Genomic DNA, 1,121 nt, shown 5'->3' on the forward strand with positions numbered 1-1,121 from the left:
CGCATATTACATGCAGATACCATCCATCACCAACATTTGATGGTGTACCTCTCAATCTAAAAGGACATTCACATTTTCTACTCCAAGTACTCCTCGTCGGTTTATGATTCTTCCAAGGTCTATATTTACCGCTTCTTTCACAACCAAGAATTAATTTTGTCTTTGTTCTTGGTCGTGCTGTCGCATTTTCAGATCTAAAAATAACAACGACAACTCCATTTTCCCTTCCAACATTTCTAGCCCATTTTAATAAATCATCTCGCGTATCAAACATCATGCCGGTGCTAAATACATCAGTCAAATCAACCATAACATCTTCACCTCCGTTGTTCAAAGCATCATTCATTGCATCAAAATCATCATACCTTTCATCGAAATCACGTTCCAAACAGTCATTCATATCCTCAAAATCAGGTTCCAAACCTTCATACATTTCATCACTATTGTATTCCCCTTGGTCCATTTATCTGTATCCAGAACAAAGGAAAACTAAATTTTTAACATGTACGTGAACTGCAATTCACGTAAGTTTACTTGAACTGAGTTCACGTATGTTTACGTGATCTGCAATTCACGTAAGTTTACGTGAACTGAGTTCACGTACAAAACTTATTTTCCAAACTTTTTCTGAATACGCAATTTCATATCACGTACGTGGCTTATTATTCAACATTCAACAATTACGCAATCTGAGTTCACGTAGGTGTACGTGAACTCAGTTTGCGTAGAGTATGACATTTTTAATTTTTTAAAACATACGTGAACTCAGTTCACGTAACTCCAAAACGTACGTGAACTGAGTTCACGTATAATCCCCATATTTACAAAAAAAATACGAATCAAAATACAGAGCAACAAACATACCTTTTTATGTAGTTTTAACCACAATGTGATTATCAAACTGATGTGTTGTAGGTTATGAGTGAGTGATGTAATTTTTTAATGATTTTGAGTATTGGTTAGTGAAGTATGATGATTTTTGTAGGTGAGTTGTGAGGTTTGATGAAAATTGATAAATGATAGTTATGGGATAATAAATGTGTAATATTGATGACAGGGGCATTTTGGGCATTTTAATTTTTTTTTTTAATTTTGAGGGGTGTGAATAGCAATTTGGGTGG

General features: G+C 34.5%; 1 protein-coding gene across 1 annotated transcript in view; it reads right to left on the reverse strand.

Annotated features, from left to right (window-relative positions):
- LOC140918796 (uncharacterized) overlaps window positions 1–463 on the reverse strand; it is a 1,654-nt gene extending 1,191 nt beyond the window's left edge. The window contains exon 1 of the mRNA XM_073363592.1: window positions 11–463. Coding sequence (XP_073219693.1) covers window positions 11–463 — 453 coding nt within the window. The remainder of the gene's footprint in view (window positions 1–10) is intronic.
- Window positions 464–1,121: the final 658 nt, after the last annotated feature.

This window comes from Cicer arietinum, chromosome 1 (genome assembly GCF_000331145.2).
Source record: "Cicer arietinum cultivar CDC Frontier isolate Library 1 chromosome 1, Cicar.CDCFrontier_v2.0, whole genome shotgun sequence".
In the NCBI taxonomy this organism is placed as follows: domain Eukaryota; kingdom Viridiplantae; phylum Streptophyta; class Magnoliopsida; order Fabales; family Fabaceae; genus Cicer; species Cicer arietinum.